Raw genomic sequence first — 20,008 nt, 5'->3', positions numbered from 1 at the left:
ATAATTTCTCAAAAAAGAAAGAAGAAAAAAAAGATAGTGCTGAATAATATAAGGTGAAACAACCATTAAAAGATACACCAAAGTATGACCTCACATCTAAAAGAAACAGATATAGGAAGTAGGGAAGATTTGTTTTCCTTTTTTACTAGTTCCCATCAAAATATGGCAACCGAAATTTTAACGGAGGTTACGACGGCAACTTCCCGGACCGAAAAATCGCGAATTTTGACATCTCGGAATACGAAAACCCGATCCCATTCTCCTCCAAAAACCTCTCAATCAACAGCTTAACCCTCTCCGGATCGGCGCTCTCGCACTCAACCTCGTAGCACGTCCCGAAATCGTAGCCCGTCTCGTCGATCTCGAGCTTCAATCCTTGCCATTCATACACCGCCCTCACATTCCTGAAGCCGCCCAAGCACACGAGCCCTGCGACCCCGAATTCTTCCTTCACTCTCCGGATTATTGACGACGAGTCCACCGACAAGAGGCGCCAGGGCTCGGCGATGCAAGCGCGGGCGAGGGTGGAGTCCAGGGGCTCTTCGACCTCTTCTACGCGGCTGATGCCGTCGGAAATTACGGGTTTGGCCTTGAGAGAGAGGACAGAGTGGGGATTGTTAGTGCTGTTGTTGGTGAGGTTGGAGAAGCGGAGGCGGAGGACGGCGAGGTTGGAGGAGAGCTCGGAATTGGAGCCGTCGAAGAAGACGTTTTCTTGGATTAGGGTTTTGGTGTGGAAGGGGGAGAGGAGGGAGGAGAGCTTTTGGTAGGAGCCGGAGTCTGGGAGCCGGAGCTTGACCTCCACTTCCATGGTGTTGGTGTTTGTGTTGGTGTTGGTGTTGGGGTGGGGGGAGGACTGAGGAGGGGGTGTTGTTTGGTTGCTGAGTAAATATGGGAAAGGAGATAAAATGCTCGTTTTGTGTTGTTTTCCTGCGTGTGCTAAGCAACCAAAGGGAGGGAGAATGGGGGATACAGAAGATGGACAAAAATGGGTTCGGGAAGGCCAAGCGCTTGATAGAGATAAGATATTGGACGAAGCGTGCGTTTTATTTGAACTTCATTTTGTTTATGCATTTCAGATATGTTATTTTAATTAATATTTTTGTCATTTTAATATGAAAAAACTACGCATATACTTCTTAAATGACCTTAAATTTTTTTAATAAGACAAAATATATCTATAATTTAAAAAAAATAAAAAAAATAAAATAAATAAAAGTGTTGATGCATTTTTTTGGTCTAATAGTCTCCAATTGGTGTGGTCTTCGTGTTCTTCGAGGCGTCTCTAATCATCGACCTTCGGGCTCCTACAAAATAATAAGAGCGTCAAAGGGGTCTACTGGGCTATCGATGCTTAAGTTAGTAGTCGTATATAGGGTCTAAATGTAGCCGTAGCTAGCAATGTATTGAAAAAAAAATGATTGATATGCCCGGTGTTCCCTTTTATAGGGCTTTATCTGTGTAACTGCTTCCTCAATCTTCTCCATTTAGATCATTGAATGATCATTTGAAATAGTGGAGAGATAATGTGAGGTAGTTGAGATAATGTAAGATCTTATGAGATAATTGAGGGTTGTTGAGAGATAGTGGGACCTATAGTGGATTTTATCCCCAGTTACCCCATTCCCATGGCTGGCTTGTCCAGCTGGTCAGACATCAAGAATCTTATGCATATTTGCGACCGAAGCCTTGGAGCTCCCGAAGCTGGCCCTTCTGTTTTGTAATTATATTCTTGGAATCCTTAAATAATAGGACTTTTTGGTTGATCAAACTATTAGTCATTTCATTTGCTTGCAATGATATTATTTATGCATCACTCCTAGCAATCTTGACAATAATTTATGAATTACTTGTGATTGCTCAGTAGAGTGCTTTTGGCTAAGTGCTAGGCCTCAGGAAATGTTTAACATTTTTCGAACATACCTTCTTTAAAGGATTTACGTTCTTGACAAGTTATTTTTTCTGAGACTGTTTAACCTTTTTCGAATACACCTTCTTTAAAGGATTTACATTCTTGACAGGCTAAATTTGGAAGAATACCATAGTTATGTCTCACCGAGTTTAGTCTCAGAAAAACTCTTAGGTTTTTCTTTCCAAAAGGCACAGCTGTGCTGAGTTTGAGAAAGCGTCTTCGGTTGTGTCTCCTCTAGACTCGGGAAAGCTTCTTCGACTGTATATCCCGAGAATGAATTTAAGACTCGGGAAAGCGTCTTCGGCTGTATATTCTGAGACTGATTTTTGGAACAATCCTACTTCAGAGGCTTTATGTTCAAAAATAGTTTAACCTTTTTAGAACAATCCTACTTTAGAGGCTCTACGTTCTTGACGGGTTAAATTTGGAAGAGTGCCTTAGTTATATTTCCTAAGTTTGATCTCGGGAAAGCTCTTTGGCTTTTCTCCAAAGCGACGAGATCTTCTGACTGAAGTGCCGAGCCGCTATCTCCCAGTGTGCTGCCATGGTTACTTGGGATTTGTCCTGCTTCTCCTTTAGCAAGTGAAGGTGTAGTTTGAGGCCTTCATCGTTGCACTTGTGCCAAAAGGTCTTTACGTGGAAGCTTCTCGATCCAATCCTGGCTAAGATGACTGCTTCCCTTGCGCTCACCAAGTCGTTTCTTCAAATATCTATTGATGATCTTCAAACTAGATACCCCCCATTCTTGGATATGCGACTCTCAGGATCATTTTGTTTGGATTCCTAGGAAATCTCGAGATCATGTGAGCTTTTGGTGAGGTCCAACGATAGTGTGCGAGGGCGAGCTGATCATGGACTCAGTGGGGCAAAGTTTGTCCATGTAGAGGCGGAGCAGGACTCGGCCATGTAGAGGCGCAGCGAGACTCGGCCATATGAGACAGAGTGAGACTCGGGCCTTGGCCATGTTGAGGCGGAGTGAGACTCGTCATGTATAGGTGGAATGAGACTCGGCCGTGTGAGGTGGAGAGAGGCTCGGGCATGTAGAGTCGGAGTGAGACTGGCCATGTAGAGGCGGAGTGGGACTCAACCATGTAGAGGCGGAACGAGACTCGGCCGTATGAGGCAGAGTGAGACTCGGGCCTTGGCCATGGTAAAGCGGAGTGAGACTCGGGCCTCGGCTATTGTGAGGCGTAGTGAGACTCGCCGTGCTGAGGCAGAGCAATGCTCGCTATGCTGAGGCGGAGTGAGGCTCGGCCATACAGAGGCAAAACGAGACTCAGCCGTATGAGGCAGAGTGAGACTCGAACCTCGGCAATGTAGAGAGGCAGAGCGAGACTCGGCCGTATGAGGTGGAGTGAGACTCGGGCCTCGGTCATGTAGAGGTGGAGGGAGACTCAGCCATGTAGAGGCAGATCGGGACTCGGCCATGTAGAGGCGGAGCGAGACTCGGCCATATGAGGCAGAGTGAGACTCGGGCCTCGGCCATGGTAAGGCGGTGTGACACTCGAGCCTCAGCCATGGTGAGGCAGAGCAAGACTCGTCGTGCTGAAGCGGAGTGAGGCTCGGCCATGCTGAGGCGGAGTGAGGCTCGGCCATGTTAAAGCAAAGGGAGGCTCGGCCATGTAGAGGCAGAGCGAGACTTGGCCATGTAGAGGTGGAGCGAGACTTGGCCATGTAAAGGCGGAGCGATGCTCGGCCATGTAGAGGCGGAAGGGGACTTGGCCATGTAGAGGCGGAGTGAGACTCGGCCATGAAAAGGCGGAGCAATGCTCGGCCATGTAGAGGCAGAGTGAGACTCAATCATGTAGAGGCGAAGTGGGACTCAACCATGTAGAGGCAGAGCGAGACTTGGCCATGTAAACGTGGAGCGATGCTCGGCCATGTAGAGGCGGAGCAAGACTCGGCCATGTTGAGGCGAAGTGATGCTCCCCGTGGTGACACGAAGTGCTTTTTTACTCTAAACCACATTGTGCTCTTTTTCCTCTCTGTTATTCATGATTACTACAAAAAGTTGAAAGAAGAAACATAGAGCGTGTTGCACTAAAATCGAGTAACAACATGCCTTTTTACGGTGTATGAAACACAATTGACTATTATCAAGCCCAAGCAATCATAATCTTAGGAAATCAGAACTAAGGATGTAGAATTGTATTAAATAAATGGGCATTAATTAAATGTGTAGTACAAAACTATGAATCTGTACAACGCAAATGGTAGGTCTCTCATGATGGTGTGAATTGTCACCCATCGAGATGACAATGCTAGTCTCATGAGAGGAGCATGCCTATTATAAGAAGACAAACTCGATACCCAATCATTTTTGAGTTGCCATTGGTTTGTTTTGATCCATTTAAAGCATATCTTCAACAGAGATATTCTTACATTATTGTCTTTTCATCAAGAGCCATGAGCATATGTATTCAGAATTGTAAATTGTGCTTTGATTCTAGTAAAGGACAAGAGAATTTAATAACCATATATATGCATATACTCATTCGTGACAATTGACAAAAAAAGAAATATCATTTTTGGTTTTATATACAAATGGTATCTTCTTCTTATGAATCCCATGGGAAGCAACTTGATGAGGGCAATGAGCTTTTGTTTTTAAACAAAGCTTGCAAAAAGCCGAATTAGGAATAAAGAGCTAGGCTTATATATATATATATATATATATATATATATATATATATATATATATATATATATTCACGTGAAACCTATGCAAAAGGTGAATATGTTTTTTCATAGTTGGCTAAAAAAATCACATATTTCATAACTCAATAAAATAAGTTCACAGGGACTTATCTGACGGGGCGAGGCTCGGCCCTCGAGAGGAAGAGTGATGCTTGACCCTCGAGAGGCAGAGTGATGCTCGGGCCACAGGAGGTGGAGTGATCCTCGGCCCTTGGGAGGTGGAATGATCCTCGAAATATTTCTCCTTGGAAAATTTGTTCCTCGGATTTTTTCGGGATGACCTTTCCTCAGATTTTTTGCTTTCCTCGGATTTGCTCCTTAGATTTTTTGCTCCTTAAATATGACTCGGATTTTCGGAAATTTTCTTCCTCGGAAAATATTTCTTGGAGTTTGTCTTGGAATTTAATTCTTAGACTCTCGGAATTTTTCTTCCTCATAAAATTTTTCTCAGAATTTAATTCTCGGACACTCGGAATTTTTCTTCCTCGGAGAATTTTTTTTCAACACAAAATGAGAAAGAAACCAAACAAGTGCATGTATTCGAGCAATGGAAGTAACTCAGTAAAACATGATTAACAGAGGTAGTCATAACGATTTGAGCGTTAATAAACCTAGAGACTTGTTGCCATTTTGGTTCCTTGAAGCTTTAGGACTTGGTGCTCACAGAGTAGTTGGTTCTCGGAATTTTTTCCTCGGAATTGTAATTCTCGAGATATTTCCTCGGAATTGTTCCCTTTAGAGTTGTGACTCTCGGGATTGTTCCTCGGATTTTGTCCCTTTGGAATTTTGACTCTCAGAAATTTTCCTCGGGAAATTTTTTCCCTCAAAGTTTTGACTCTTGGATTACCATTCCTTTGCATGTATTTGGTGATAGATACATGTAAAATATAGAATACGTACCTCCATTTCTATAGGGCAGTAGTAGTGTTTCTGGAGGGAGCTCGCCGAGGCAGGACGGGGATGCTTGTCTGGAGCTCGCCGAGGAGGCTGCTACAGAATTCATTGATGGAGGCCACGGGGTTGCTAGCAGTGCTGCAGACTCGCCGGTGAACCCTTAGGCTCACTAGTGGGACTGAATAGCGGTGTAGCTAGCGACCTTGTGTAGGCGTCAACTCAGTTTCTCCTTCTTCACTATTTGTCGCCGAGGCCAATTTATTTGTTTCGCACTTTGTATTAAAGATGCTGGGACAGTAGGTTTCTGTGACAATACCTGGGGGGTTTGGCGACATTGTCGTCAGTTATACTTGGCAGGTTCGGCAATCCGAGGATGGTAAGAGCTTGGTCTCATTTATCCAAGGATTGTGAGGCTCGGGCTTAGTGATCCGAGAATGTGTCGTTGGACCCAAGCTGGGTTCGTCATTTAGATGGAACTGAGTCTGGGTCGGTTTGGCGAAGCCGAGTTTGGGTTGGTCGCCATTGGACGTGAGGTGAGGTGAGATGAGGCGATCCTCCAAGTCACGAGTATGGGAAGGTGTCGGTGCTGAGGGTCGGTCAGGTGAAACCAAGCGTGCGTCGGAACTTGTTTAGATGCTCAGTCTCGGTGGTCTGAGAATGGGTCAGCTTTGAAGAGGGTCGGCGAACCTGAGTATGGGTCAATGCTGAAGAAGGCCAACAAACCCGAGTTTGTCATTCGAGGCGGACTCGGCGACAAGGCATGGTCGATGACCAATGGTCCGAGTCATGGTCGGCGACAAGGCTAGTCGGTGAGGGCGAAGTTGAGCAAATCTCAGCGAGGTTGCGGCATTGACGGTCATAGAGGGACTCGTCGGAAGGCCTACTAGGGGAACTAGTGGTTGGGCTTGTATGGGTGCTAGTTCACCGACGAGTCTGCTAGGCTCGCTAGGCGTGAAGACTTTTGGCAGAGAGAGAGAATGTGCACTACCTTTTTTTTTCTTTCTTTTTTTTTTTTCAAATCTTGTAGAAGGTTCTCTTTTGCTGTAAGCTTGCTTGGAGACCCACCGCTTAGCTCTCTTCTTTTTTCTTCTAAAAGGACACATGCTAGAGATAGTTTCTCCACAGCTTTTTTTTTCTTTGAAAATTTTTGATTTCGAAATAGAATGACCTCCGTCACTGCATGTTTCTTCACGAGGTTGATTTGGGATCTGTAGTTATAGATCTGGGCATATCTGACTCCTGCTAGTTGATGTGTCGTCCAAGCGCTTGATCACCACCATAACGGATTTTGATTTTGTAAGAACATAGTCGTTCCCACATTTTTTTGGTCTAATAGTCTCCAATTGGTGTGATCTTTGCGTTCTTCAAGGCGTCTCCAATCATCGACCTTCGGGCTCCTACAAAATAATAAGAGCGTTAAAGGGGTCTCCGGGGATAGCCCCGTAGACCCTCTGATGCTTAGCAGTCATATATGGGGTCTAAATGTAGCCGTTGCTAGCAATGTATTGAGAAATAAATGATCGATCCCTGTTACTGATGCCTGGTGTTCCATTTTATAGGGTATTATCTATATAACTGCTTCCTCGATCTTCTCCCTTCAGATCATTGAGGGATCATTTGAAATACTTGAGAGATAATGTGAGGTAGTTGAGATAATGTAGGATCTTATGAGATAATTGAGGGTTGTTGAGAGATAGTGGGACCCACAGTGGATTTTATCCCCAACAAAAAGTAATAAATAAAAAAAAGGCCGAAGAGAGTGTGCCGAGCCAACCCTTTACCAAATGGGGTGATTCGACCACTCTCAAATGGCCAAAAAAGTTATTTGATAAGACTAGAACATATAAACTACAGTTCATAGTTAGTAATAAAATTGAGTATTTCATTTTATATGATTATAACATATCAATCATAATAATCTATCTTGATCACAGAAGTTGAGATTTATAATTAATATGTTGGCGTGGTTATAATGTATGGAACTGGACCACGTGAGTGTTATTATATGTAACTAATGTTGGCTCTCAAAGTCTCAATCTTGAAAAAAAAAAAAAAAAAAAACCGTTTGGAAGAAATACGGTCGAAAAAAATACAATCCTTGGAAATGAAATAGAGAAATATATATATATATATATATATTGATTGCATCCGCGAATTGTTGGCATGGGGTGTAGATCGTGTTCAAAGAGATGCATCTGAGAGAATACCATATGTGTTGCTATGAAGCACAGGCATGGAGCATGTGCAGCCTTGCTGAATCCTTCATCAGTATAGCCTCTTGTCTGGCCATCACCTTTGAAGTTCATCAGTGAGCTTAATCAGGAGGCAAAGTCTTTGTTAAAACAGGCTCTAATGGAGGCAAATAGGGAGAGGGAGAAAGCATCTAAAAGGGAACTGCACACTGGTATTTGGGCTTCGATTTTAAGCATCATAAGGATCTTGGGCTTCGTTGTAAACCAGCTGTATTTGGTTTGTAGAAGAGGAGGACGAAGTTGGGCTTTATTCTCCATGGTCTTCGATACCTTCAGCTTTAAGGAGAAGGTTTCTGCATAGATCTTTGATGTCTTCTTTACATTGGACTTGGGTCATGGATGCAGCAATTTCTATCTGTAAATGTAATTTATTTGCTGAATTGGCATATATATATATATATATATATATATATATAGAGAGAGAGAGAGAGAGAAAAGAGCAGATCAGTAAGTGCCTTTCAAAATCCATTAGCCAAACTCGATAAGGTAGATTTTGATTAACTATTTTGCATAAAAATTTGGGATTAATGCAAAATTGGTCAATGTGATTGACATAAATTACAAATCACTCATTGTAGTATAAAAATAATTTATAGGTCATTGTAGTTGGCCTTGTTGTGCATGGAATTAAAATACAGGATCTCAAATAAGCAGAAAAGAGTAGAATAGAAAATAGATCAATCACACACGACACTAAGATTTAAGTGGTTCAGTTTAACAAGCCTACATCCACTGGCGGAGACGATCTGGAGGAAATTCACTGACAAAAAGAGTACAAAGGAGTATGGAGAAAACCACTCAAAACCCAAATCCCCAATACACTCAAATCTTACTCTCACACAAAAGAGAAAAATAGAAAAAAGAGAAAAATTGACAAAGAAAACTCTCTTCTTCTCTAAGTGCCATAAGGCACAACAAAGTGAGAAAACTCTAATGAGATGCGGCTTCTAAGTTTCTCTCCCTCTCACCGTGCCTATGTGGCATGCTCTTCTTTTATAGGTCACAAAGTCGGTTAGCAAAGACTCCAAAATTGAGTAGAATAAAGACTACATACATGGGCACAAATCCAACTCCTAAGAGGAGTCAAATAGGTGATGCAGACAAATCCAAATACAACTTGGAGAATAATTCTGGATGGCTGAAACATGAACTCCAACACTAATTTGGAAAAGCAAAGATATATGGCCCCACACAAAAGTGACTTGAGAAAAAAATTCAAGGCACCACACAACAAACTCCACCTTGACTTGAATTCTATCAAGTCCTCAACACAAATCTCCTCATGACGTCTCCTCCAACACCCACACGGGGCAATCACAAGCTACAAACAACAATCAAGTCCAAGCTCTTTTTGAACTTGAGAACCGAAACTAGCTTAGTCAACATATCCACTGGATTTTCATCAGAGGCAATTTTCTTCAATATGATATCTCCTCATGTCACAACCATATCACCAGCATAATCTGAATCGACATACCCAATGACACTAGAACCGATAACACTGTCTCTGTCAAAGACAGAGCCAATATCTATAGCACCCCGTAAATAACGGAATATCAAATTCACTGCCGGGCAGCAAACCTTGCTAGGATTAACAACACTGACTGCATGTGAAACATCTGGACAAATGCACTCCATAGCATACATGATGCTCCCAAACGCACTAAAATAGTATAGATGCGACATGAAACGCTCCTCCCTTGATGATAGCACCTTGCCATCCAAAATCTTCGCCAAACCTTGTTGTCGCATTAAAGAACGTGTCTTAGTTCGTGATAAGTGCCAAATATTGCATACTTGGACCCCTTTTTATTTACATTAGTTAATCCTTTAGTTGTGTCGTTATTTAATGTTTTGTATTAGTTTTGTGTTTTTAGTATTTTGTAGGTCATTGAAGAAAAACTACAGCTTTAAAAGAAAAAATGCAAAGTTTGGAAGAAAGCATACTTTGAGAAGACCTAGATGATGTGGTTAAGTTTAACTAAATCCAAGAAAAGGTTAAATTGGATTAAAGATCAGATTGGATTAAAGTTTAGATTGGATAAAATTTTAGATTGAATTCAAATTTAGATTCTACATATATCTCAATATTTTGACCATAACCTTCCGTTCAAATATCGTATTGAAGTGATTCAAGCAGCATTGGAAAGCTAACTCAAAATACTACAGTTAATTGTGTAATAGGAGTTTCTTAATTCGGACGGTTACTATGCCAAAATTTTCCCCAAATAAAAGGATACAAATCTAGACGAATCCTATTTGGATTTCAGACTTTTATTTTGACTAGGAGACAGACCTCCGAATTATCTAGGTTTAATAGGGCTTCTAGGACTTTCCTAAGCCTATAAAATAGGCCTCTTTGCATTCAAGAAAAGATATACAATTCCAGAGACGAGTTTTGGGATACAATTTTGAAGACAGAATGTAATCCACAGCTTTTCTTTTAGGCCCCGTTTGGTTTGTAGAATAGACCCTTGGATTGGACTAGCTAACACTAGGTATAGCTAGTCCTCTGTTTGGTAACATTCTATTCTTGGAAATAGTCTATTCCTATGGGACTACTAATCCTATACACACATGGTTAGCTAAGCCACTAAAAAATGAGTGGCTTAGCTAATCCTTTCCTGTGGGATTAAATTAATTGTGTAAATTGCCACAAAAAACCCCACTTGTGGGATTAAATTTCGTTCTCTCTCTCTGATTCTTCTATATTTCTCTCTCTCTCTCTCTCTCTCTCTCTCTCTATATATATATATATATATATCTCCATTTCTCTGTTCCCCTTCTCTATATTTCGTTCTCTCTCTTTTTGTATCTCTCTTTCTATTTTCTCTCTGATTCTCCTGGTACAGTTTTTCTGCAAGTGCAAACGAATTTTTTTTTTAATTATGTTTTTTGATTTCTTTTGATTCTTTGTATTGTTTCTCTTTGATTTTCTTCTCTTCGTTTCTCTCTCTTTTTTTTCTTTTTTTTTTTTTTTTTTTTTTTTTTTTTTTTTTCTGTTTCTCCGAATCTCTTTTTTCTCAGTTTTTTTTTTCTTTGACGGAGAAACAAAATCTGAAAGGTTTTTATAAAATACAAATATATAATATGTTTTTTGATTTCTTTTGATTCTCTTTACATTCTCCAACTATATTTTTTTTTGATTTCAAGATTGGGTTTGATTCTGTTTTCTCCAACTATATTTTTTTTATATAAATAATTTTGTAGCATAATTGCAAAAAGGAAAAAAAAAAAAAAAAAAAGGCTACATACCTGACATAATCAAAAACCAAAAAGAAAAAGAAATTATAGTAAAGTTGTTTATATATATATATTTTAAAAAAAGAATGAAAGTCCTTAATAATATAAATTATATTTGTATTATAAGGGTATTTTAGGAAATTTGATCACAATATGATTCCATTCACCAACATATTGTATTGTACCAAACGAATGAATAAGATTAGCTAGTCTATCCCAGCTTTACAACTAAACAAAGGAATATGAATAGTTAATCTATTCCACACTCTTCTATTTTCAGTAGAAGCTAATCCTTTTCCAATGGACTAAACATTCCGCGAACCAAACGATGCCTTAGTTTAGTTTTTCTTTAGTTTAGGTTTTATTTTTATATGGAGCTAATTTCCAACTAAGGTTGAAGATGAAGCCTCACTGATGAAGAACATCAATACTTTCATGTGAGTCTTTATTTATCTGATTTTATTGGGTTTAATATTTCAATTGTTTTACTTCTTTTCAATGTGTGGAGTGATTCTTGGATATCTTTTGTGATGCAAGGATACACTTGATAATTTAAGATAATTTCACATAATTAATTGCTTGATTTTATTTGCCTAAATAATGGGATATCCCTTGTGATTTGTTCTACGAATACATTTGGTGTTTCAATTAAGATTGAGTATCTTTTATGATTTACGGATACATCTGATGATTTAATTGATATTGGATTCCTTTTGTGATTTGTGCAATGAATGGATACACGAGATGATTTCAATTAATTGTTGAAGCATAGTAAAACATATCTAAGATTTTAATTGTGAGAACTTCAGATTAATATTGATAAACATGGGAATATGTTGTTATGATTCGGTGAGTGTGAATTCTTAAACCTTAGTCTTTTATCTCTTAGTTTATTTTAATTAGTTTATGTTTGTCTTTTAATTTCAAAAATCAAAATTCAAAACCTTTTTGGAACTAGGTTAGAATTTAATTAATTTAGATTTAAATTGCTCTTTCAAGAATATAATTCTCTGTGGGATCAACCTCGCACTTGCAATTCATTAACTACAATCGATTCGTACACTTGCGAGTTAAATAAATTTGCACAACAATACGCTAAAGACTGAAACTATTCTGACCATCAAACTTTTCTACTTCAAATTTTGCAGAAGCCATCATGCAAAATAAAGAACCCAGGCTCTGATACCACTTGTTGTGCACGGAATTAAAATACAGGATCCCAAAGAAGCAGAAAAGCTAGAGCAGAATAGAAAATAGATCAATCACACACGATACCAAGATTTAAGTGGTTCGGCTTAACAAGCCTACATTCACTAACAAAAGATGGAGTACAAAGGAGTAGGGAGAAAACCACTCAAAACTCAAAGTCCCAATGCACTCAAATCTCACTCTCACACAAAAGAGAGAAAAATTGACAAAGAAAACTCTCTTCTTCTCTAAGTGCCATAAGACACAACAAAGTGAGAAAACCCTAATGAGATGCGGCTTCTAAGTTTCTCTCCCTCTCAATGTGGCTATGTGGCATACTCTTCTTTTATAGGTCACAAAGTCGGTTAGCAAAGACTCCAAAATTGAGTAGAATAAGGACTACATACATGGGCACAAACCCAATTCCTAAGAGGAGTCAAATAGGCGATGCAGACAAATCCAAATACAACTTGGAGAATAATTATGGATGGCTGAAACGTGAACTCCAACACTAATTTGGAAAAGCAAAGATATATGGCCCCACACAAAAGTGACTTGAGAAAAAATTCAAGGCACCATACAACAAACTCCACCTTGACTTGAATTCTATCAAGTCCTCAACGCAAATCTCCTCATGACGTCTCCTCCAACACCCACAAGGGCAATCACAAGCTACAAATAACAATCAAGGCCAAACACCTCTTGAACTTGAGAACCAAAACTGGCTTAGTCAACATATCCATTGGATTTTCATCAGAGGCAATTTTCTTCAATATGATCCTGCTCGTGTCACAACCATATCACCAACATAATTTGAATCGACATACCCAATGACACTGGAACTGATTCCACTGTCTCTGTCAAAGACTGAGCCAACATTTGTAACACCCCGTAAATAACGGAATATCAAATTCACTGCCGGCCAGTAAACCTAGCTATGATTAACAACATTGACTGCATGTGAAACATCTGGACAAATGCACTCCATACCATACATGATGCTCCCAAACGCACTAAAATAGTATAGATGTGAGAACCGAAACTAACTTAGTTAACATATCCACTGGATTTTCATTAGAGGCAATTTTCTTCAATATGATACATGCTCGTGTCACAACCATATCACCAGCATAATTTGAATCGACATACCCAATGACACTGGAACTGATACCACTGTCTCTGTCAAAGACTGAGCCAACATCTGTAACACCCCGTAAATAACGGAATATCAAATTCACTGCTGGCCAATAAACCTAGCTAGGATTTACAACACTGACTGCATGTGAAACATCTGGACAAATGCACTCCATAGCATACATGATGCTCCCAAACGCACTAAAATAGTATAGATGTGACATGAAACGCTCCTCCCTTGATGATAGCACTTTGCCATCCAAAATCTTCGCCAAACCTTGTTGTCGCATTAAAGAACGCGTCTTAGTATGCCAAAGACTGAAACTATTCTGACCATCAAACTTTTCTACTTCAAATTTTGTAGAAGCCATCATGCAAAATAAAGAACTCAGGCTCTGATACCACTTGTTGTGCACGAAATTAAAATACAGGATCCCAAAGAAGCAGAAAAGAGTATAATAGAAAATAGATCAATCACACACGACACCAAGATTTAAGTGGTTTGGCTTAACAAGCTTACATCCACTAGCGGAGACGATCTGGAGGAAATTCACTAACAAAAGGTAGAGTACAAAAGAGTAGGGAGAAAACCACTCAAAACTCAAAGTCCCAATACACTCAAATCTCACTCTCACACAAAAGAAAAAAATTAAAAAAAGAGAAAAATTGACAAAGAAAACTCTCTTCTTCTCTAAGTGTCATAAGGCACAAATAAGTGAGAAAACCCTAATGAGATGCGGCTTCTAAGTTTCTCTCCCCCTCAGTGTGGCTATGCGACATGCTCTTCTTTTATAGGTCACAAAGTCGGTTAGCAAAGACTCCAAAATTGAGTAGAATTAAGACTACATACGTGGGCACAAATCCAACTCCTAAGAGGAGTCAAATAGGCGGTGTAGACAAATCCAAATACAACTTGGAGAATAATTCTGGATGGCTGAAACGTGAACTCCAACACTAATTTGGGAAAGCAAAGATATATGGTCCCACACAAAAGTGACTCGAGAAAAAATTCAAGACACTGTACAACAGGCCTAAATTACAAACAACTCTTTCTGGTATAAAAAAATAATTTATAGGTCATTAGGGTAGGCCAAAGTAACAGTTTACTTTTTGAAATCAATTTTCGTTAAGTAACTTAATAGAATCCGTTGCTTTATCATGTCATACTCAATAAAAATGCGACATATGTTATTATTAATTTCTAACTTTAAAAAATGATAACTATGATTTTTCACATTATTTTAAAACACCAATTAAGATTGCACATCATTTATCACTCTAAGTCATACTGCTTCAGTAAATTAACCTAATTCCTTATATCCCTAAAATTTGACTCTATGCGTAACCCTCTCTCATTTTCATCCCCCTCACCATGATTTGAGAATATTTTGCAAGAATTTGACGGTCACATCTTCTAACAATGGAAAAATAAATAAAAACAACATTTAAGTTAATAAATTGTGATAGTTTTGCTTGAAATTAAGTTGGAGAAGTTGGGTTACTTTTTTTTATTAAATTGGCATTGGTATTTAGAGCATGAAATTTTATTTCAGCGAGTAAACTATTATTTTGGCCGAGCACGAGGACCTATAAATTTTTTTTTTATATCATATGGAGTGATTTATAATTTAGGTTAATTACATGAACCTATAAATTATTTTATATATCATAATGAATGATTTGTAATTTAAACCAACTAAAATAAATAATTTTTCATTTATTCCTAAAAAATTTAGATAAATCAATATGAATGTTCTAACAAAACACTATCTACTTCGAGAATAAAAGCAAGTCGGTCTTTGGAATTGATATAATTATAAGACAAAAAAAAAAAAATTGAAACCAAATATCCTAATAAAATCGTTTTCTGAAAATTTTAAAAATAAAAAATCCCAAAATCCCCTCTCCCTCTCCCGCTCTCCCTCCCTCGCTCACCCTCTCTCTCACTCCGGCCACCGGCGACCTCCGTCGCTCACTCGACCTATCACTCCGGCGCAAGGGTTCTGGCCACCGGCGACCTTCCTCCCTCCCTAAGAACGGGTTTTGCTCCACCGGCGGTAAGTAGTCTCACTCTCTCCTCCACCGGTTTGTTTTTAGGTTAATTTGGAGAACAATATAAAAGCACCTGCAAAATCTGGGGCTTTTCGAAGCATTTGGGTATTTCTTTGCTTTTGCTTTATATATATATATATATATATATATATATATATATATTAATTTATGAACACTATTGAGGTTCTTTGAAGAATGTTGAAAGATTTGGGTATTTTTTTTCATCCGAATCATTTGAGATGTGGGATGAATGGAAAAAGACTGAAGTAATGCTATATCCTGCACGTCAGTCTAATTTGTGGCCATAGGCTCAATTGGTAATATAATATAAGTTTGATAGAACATCTAACTACCTGAAAAATGTATTTGATGATGTTGATACATCTCTGAAGTGATTGAAGTTGCAAACATCTTCTATTGTTCATTCTTGAAGGATGATCATCCAAACATTGTTTTTTTTTCCAGCGTTCTGAAACCCTACTTTTAGAAGTGGATTTGAGTGCACCAGTCAGACAATTATTTAGTTCTGAATGACATCGCTTAACTACTAATATTTCCGATTCGTGACTCGCCACTCTTTCCGAGTTCCGGTGGCCGAATTGCAGTTCTTGCTTCACATTCAGTGCTCAGCATCGCTATCAGGTACGTCCCAGAAACAGTCAGAATTTCAAATAGAGTTCGTCAATTGATTTGCGTGGTTGCGCTGAAATTTCTAGACCCTATTTGTTTCTCCGTAAAGCTTTGCATGTTTATCAATTTCCAATCATTGAGAGTGAGAAACAGAAGACGCCCACCATTTGTTTGACACAATGCTTCTATCAACCAAATAACAGAGTTTCTATCTCATTTGCTGCTTTCGAATTTTGTTTTCTGTACGAATTTTCCATTTTTATTACAATCAAATACTTTTTTTTTTTTTTTTTTTTTTTTCCCCTATGGCTTCGTTATTCTTCTGAATCAGATAAGTCTGCTCCTATTATGTTTTGGGTTGAGATGGAAAGGATTATTGTACCGTTTCTTTTTTATTTTAAATTCTCTTACAACTATTATGTCTTTGATTTATACAGATGACAAATGCAGAAGTTTTAGCAAGACTAGTGGTTTTGGCATTTTTGCTCTCTAGCAAAACCCTTTGATTGCTCTTTAGCAAAGCCCATTCCATTAACTTTTCACCACCTTTTTGATTATTTAACAAATATTGAGTTGATGGCCTTGCTAAATTGTTTGATTCTTGTGGAACAAATAAATTAGGTAAAGAAAAGTTCTGATCTTATGTTTTGCTCACTTATCACACCTTAATTGAGTCAAAAAAGGAACTAGTTTTATGTTCAGTTGGGTTCAGGGCTTTTGCTTTTAGATTGATAAAATTTGAGATTCTTAGCACTTTGGTTATGTCGGTTGTACCATGCTGATTGGTCACTCGTGCAAATTCTTATCTTGATAGTTTAAAAGGCGTTCCTCAGCTGATGTGCAAATATAAACTTCGTTTCTAGTTAGGGCTTTAAAATAATATTCTCTGCAAATTATATCTATTGTTGTTTTTATTCTGTCTGTGAAATTAGTTAATCAGTTTTTGGTATCACCTTTCTTTTGCTGCAAACAGTTGAAATAAAATTCTGTGTTTGTTTGCTGCACATGATTGTTCTATAATCTATTTGTTGTTTTTGTTTCCTTGGCAATAAAAGCTTCAGTGATTTATAGGAATATTTGGTGTAACAGGATCTGAAAACATGGAAGGAGAAGATGATTTTGTTGAATATGTTCCTGTGGCTAAGCGTAGAGCCATGGAAGCGCAGAAGATTCTTCAACGCAAGGGTAAGTCTTCCGCCCTTGAAGAAGAGTTGGAGAAATCAAATCTTGCCGAGGCCAAGCCAAGCCTTCTTGTAAAAGCATCGCAGCTGAAGCGAGACCAACCGGAAATAAGCCCAACCCAGCAGATTTTGCAACAAGAGAAGGAAATGATTGAGCACTTATCGGATCGGAAAACTCTAATGTCTGTTCGAGAGCTGGCAAAAGGGATTACTTATTCAGAACCTCTGTTGACGGGATGGAAGCCACCATTGCCAGTTAGAAGGAAATCGAAAAAGCAATGTGATGCAATTAGGAAGCAGTGGCACATAATAGTTGATGGTGAAGAAATTCCCCCACCAATTAAGGATTTTAAGGATATGAGATTTCCCGAACCAATTTTGAAGATGCTAAAGGCCAAGGGAATTGTACGACCGACACCTATTCAGGTGCAAGGTCTGCCTGTGATTTTAACTGGAAGGGATATGATTGGTATCGCATTTACAGGTTCAGGAAAGACATTGGTTTTTGTACTGCCAATGATTATGGTGGCGCTGCAAGAGGAGATTATGATGCCTATTGATCCAGGAGAAGGGCCATTTGGTCTGATTATATGCCCATCAAGAGAACTTGCAAGGCAGACTTTTGAAGTGGTGGAAGAGTTTTTGACTCCCATGAGAGAGGCTGGTTACCCTGAACTGAGGCCTTTGCTTTGTATTGGTGGAGTAGATATGAGATCACAGCTGGATATTGTGAAGAAGGGTGTTCATATCGTTGTTGCTACTCCTGGGAGGTTGAAGGATATGTTGGCAAAGAAAAAAATGAGTCTTGACAATTGTAGGTAAGCACTATCAATTACATAATTCCTATAGAATCGTGTCAAGTAGTATGACTTGCAGAATTTATCCTGCTATTATATCTATGATGATACCACCTTTATATTGATGGGGCTATTTTTCCCCTCTACATTGAACCTATCTGGCAGCAAAATAATGTTTCACTATCCTCATCTTGATGGAAGCTATGTAGCTGTCTTATTTGTCTGCCAGAAATGTTTTATTTTTTATCCTTGTTTATCCAGTATGAAAATTTTATGTGAATAGAAAGTACTTTATTGCATAATCATTTGGGAATATATGTTCCGTTTTCTTCTGTTTGGAGGCAAAGTATGGGGCTGGCTTGATACCTTTCTGAAACTACTTAAATCTTTGATTTCTGCTAGTATTTACTGTCACTTGATATTCTTGTTCCTCTTTTTTTCTTTTTTTCTTTTTTCTTTCTTTTTTCTTTTCTTTTTATTTTTTATTTTTTATTTTTTATTTTTATTAATTTTCATTTGTTCTCCTTTTCCCCTATTGATTCATTTCACACATTGTCGTTTATCAATATAGTCACTTTTTGTTTCGGATAATTTTCTAATTTTGATCATTGAAGTTATTCATGTTTCCTGGCAACAAGTTGATGTCTGCCGGTATGTACTGTAACATGTTTCTGAGAACCATGTTTCTTTTTAAAATATTTTTTCTGCAATTATATAAATGTCAACATTGATTTTCTTAATTATAATATTAATGCTAGAACTTCTCTTCCAGGTATCTTACTTTAGATGAGGCGGATAGATTGGTTGATTTGGGCTTTGAAGATGATATAAGAGAGGTCTTTGACCACTTTAAAGCTCAACGACAAACTCTCTTGTTTTCTGCCACCATGCCCACCAAGATTCAGAACTTCGCCAGAAGTGCTCTGGTAAAACCTGTTACTGTTAATGTGGGAAGAGCAGGAGCGGCAAATCTTGATGTGATTCAGGAAGTCGAGTATGTGAAGCAAGAGGCCAAAATTGTTTATCTTCTTGAATGTCTACAGAAAACCCCACCTCCTGTTTTAATATTCTGTGAGAACAAGGCTGATGTGGATGACATTCATGAATACCTCCTCTTGAAAGGAGTTGAAGCTGTAGCCATTCATGGAGGCAAGGATCAGGAAGAGAGAGAGTATGCAATTTCATCCTTCAAGGCAGGAAAAAAAGATGTCTTGGTTGCCACTGATGTTGCCTCCAAGGGGTTGGATTTTCCTGATATTCAACACGTCATTAATTATGACATGCCTGCAGAAATTGAGAACTATGTTCACAGGATTGGACGAACTGGAAGATGTGGCAAGACAGGAATAGCAACAACATTTATAAACAAGAACCAGAGTGAGACAACACTTCTTGATTTGAAAAACCTCTTGGAAGAAGCAAAACAGAGGATTCCACCTGTGTTGGCTGAGCTAAATGATCCAATGGAAGATGCGGAAGCAATTGCCAATGCGAGCGGGGTTAAGGGCTGTGCATATTGTGGTGGGCTTGGTCACCGTATCCGGGATTGCCCTAAATTGGAACATCAGAAAAGCATGGCTATTTCCAGCTCCAGAAGGGATTACTTTGGATCTGGTGGTTACAGGGGGGAGATATGATCTTTGCCAAACCGTTATATATGTATGGATCGTTTCCCACGATCGCCACTGTGGTTCATAACCTTTCTGCACCTTGCGGTTGCATTTGATCGGGAATGACTTTCATACTTGCATGTTAATGGATGATGTACTGAGAGACATTGTCTCTGGAGATGGTCCTAGTAACTTTGTCGCAGTTGAATATCTGAATTTATTATAAATTCCTAGAAATATTTTCATTGAGTTTGATGGAATTGAATCTTTGAATTTATTGTAGGATGACCTGTGTTGTAATATATTTGTATGTTAGCAAACATCTGAAGAATTTGGAACATATGGATTGTGTCTATTTACCCATCCATCAGTTTATAGTTACGTATATGGAGATGCATTAGTAGTTATGTTTGAGTTTGTA

General features: G+C 38.7%; 1 protein-coding gene and 1 pseudogene across 2 annotated transcripts; one reads left to right on the top strand and one right to left on the bottom strand.

The window, feature by feature from the left end:
* Positions 1–17: 17 nt before the first annotated feature.
* Positions 18–1,012, bottom strand: LOC132187737 (triphosphate tunnel metalloenzyme 3 pseudogene; annotated as a pseudogene).
* A 14,153-nt stretch (positions 1,013–15,165) lies between these two features.
* Positions 15,166–19,927, top strand: LOC132187458 (DEAD-box protein abstrakt). Of its 2 annotated transcripts, XM_059601773.2 has the most exons (4): positions 15,166–15,374; positions 15,835–16,011; positions 17,089–17,998; positions 18,750–19,927. In XM_059601773.2, the coding sequence occupies exons 3-4, from the start codon at positions 17,100–17,102 to the stop codon at positions 19,612–19,614; spliced, it is 1,764 nt and encodes a 587-aa protein (XP_059457756.1). In that variant the 5' UTR covers positions 15,166–15,374; positions 15,835–16,011; positions 17,089–17,099; the 3' UTR covers positions 19,615–19,927. The 2 variants fall into 2 exon arrangements, with proteins under 2 accessions (XP_059457756.1, XP_059457757.1); XM_059601774.2 differs by lacking the exon at positions 15,835–16,011.
* Positions 19,928–20,008: the final 81 nt, after the last annotated feature.

The sequence above is a fragment of the Corylus avellana genome, chromosome 6 (assembly GCF_965113065.1).
Source record: "Corylus avellana chromosome 6, dhCorAvel1.hap1.2, whole genome shotgun sequence".
NCBI classification, from domain to species: domain Eukaryota; kingdom Viridiplantae; phylum Streptophyta; class Magnoliopsida; order Fagales; family Betulaceae; genus Corylus; species Corylus avellana.
This window is presented reverse-complemented; position numbering and strand designations above follow the sequence as displayed.

Excerpts from the sequence above, each read along its gene's own strand:
- LOC132187458 (XM_059601774.2), top strand. The coding sequence starts at position 17,100 with ATGGAAGGAGAAGATGATTTTGTTGAATATGTTCCTGTGGCTAAGCGT. Across the intron at positions 17,999-18,749 it reads ATGAGTCTTGACAATTGTAG|GTATCTTACTTTAGATGAGG; the intron begins GTAAGCACTATC and ends CTTCTCTTCCAG.